Consider the following 1,306-nt stretch of genomic DNA (forward strand, 5'->3'; position numbering starts at 1 on the left):
TCCGGAAGAGCTGCAATGCTCTTAACGTCTGAGTCAGCCATCTCTCCAGGTCCAGATCGAGATTTAACTCAAGGTTTCGGGTGCCACTCGCGCTATCTCTGGACCAGATTTTCAGCTACTACGATTTAATTTTATTTCAAAGGCAAAGGCATAGTGTGACCTTCAGGCTTTACCTGAGAGATACTCGTCTGCGGTCTTCACGATAAGTGAAAAGACACGTGTAACACGCTGTCTTTTGTCCAAGCTCCCTGCAAAAGGCTGGCTCTAGATTCTAGAACACTTGCCTGCGGGAAATGGAACGGCACGGAACCAAAGCCAAGCCTATCTTTTTGACGGCCACCTCCCCGGGCCCAACAGAACCTTTGGAGGTCAGTAACTGTCAGTAATTTCGGTAGAAAGCTGTTGCTAGGAAACCCAGACCCGGGTCCCGGAAGTGACATCATCGCAGGGCGCCCGGAAGGGAATTTAGGGAGGAGAGTCTCTTCCCCTGCCCTATAAGGGGTTTTCCCATAATTCTTTCTTTCTCTTCGCCATCTTTCCTCCGGCCGGGCGGCAGCTCCCATCATGAAGTAAGCGATCTCTGTTTCTCTCAATCCGCCTCCATCCTCCGGCAGAGGGCCAGGGGATGGTTTTTCTTTGCGGTGCACACCGTAACGGGATTTGGGTTTTCCTTCCAGGGTCGAGCTGTGCAGTTTCAGCGGGTACAAGATCTACCCCGGACACGGGCGGCGCTACGCCAGGACCGACGGGAAGGTAAAAAGCCGGCTGGGCCGAGGGAGTGTAAGGCCGGTCGGCCGGCCTGGGGAGCACCCCGCCGGCCACGTGTCGGGTGGGAAACCTGGGTGAATGCAGATGGGGTGTGAATCAGGGAGGGGAAACGCGCGGTCTGTGTAATAGCCATAGAAAGGGAAATGGCCAGGACTCGAAGCTGGGCTGCGTGTCTTTTTGAGTCTGAAAGGACTAAAAGCCAGATTTTCTCAAAATTTAACGCCATCCGACCCTTGGCGACGAGTGTAGCTTCCCCTGCTCTTGAGAAAAGATGAAACGTGAAGACCTTGATGCCACCCTGTTACCTGTCACTTGTGTCCCAGCCAAGATGAAAAAACTAGACTAAAAATCGTGAGGATTTTTCAATTCCAGCGTCTTATACTTTGTATAAAAGGTGTGACTAATTTATGGATTTGTTAACCTCAGGTTTTCCAGTTTCTTAATGCAAAATGCGAGTCCGCTTTCCTGTCCAAAAGGAATCCCCGGCAGATAAACTGGACTGTCCTGTACAGAAGGAAACACAAAAAAGGACAGTCGG

General features: G+C 51.5%; 1 protein-coding gene across 1 annotated transcript in view; it reads left to right on the forward strand.

The window, feature by feature from the left end:
* The first annotated feature begins 478 nt into the window (after window positions 1–478).
* The window catches only part of Rpl24 (ribosomal protein L24), a 5,909-nt gene continuing 5,081 nt past the window's right edge, over window positions 479–1,306 (forward strand). Inside the window, exons 1-3 of the mRNA XM_005345068.3 lie at window positions 479–569; window positions 678–753; window positions 1,195–1,304. Coding sequence (XP_005345125.1) covers window positions 565–569; window positions 678–753; window positions 1,195–1,304 — 191 coding nt within the window. The 5' untranslated portion in view covers window positions 479–564. The remainder of the gene's footprint in view (window positions 570–677; window positions 754–1,194; window positions 1,305–1,306) is intronic.

The sequence above is a fragment of the Microtus ochrogaster genome, chromosome 2, assembly GCF_000317375.1.
Source record: "Microtus ochrogaster isolate Prairie Vole_2 chromosome 2, MicOch1.0, whole genome shotgun sequence".
Classification (NCBI taxonomy): domain Eukaryota; kingdom Metazoa; phylum Chordata; class Mammalia; order Rodentia; family Cricetidae; genus Microtus; species Microtus ochrogaster.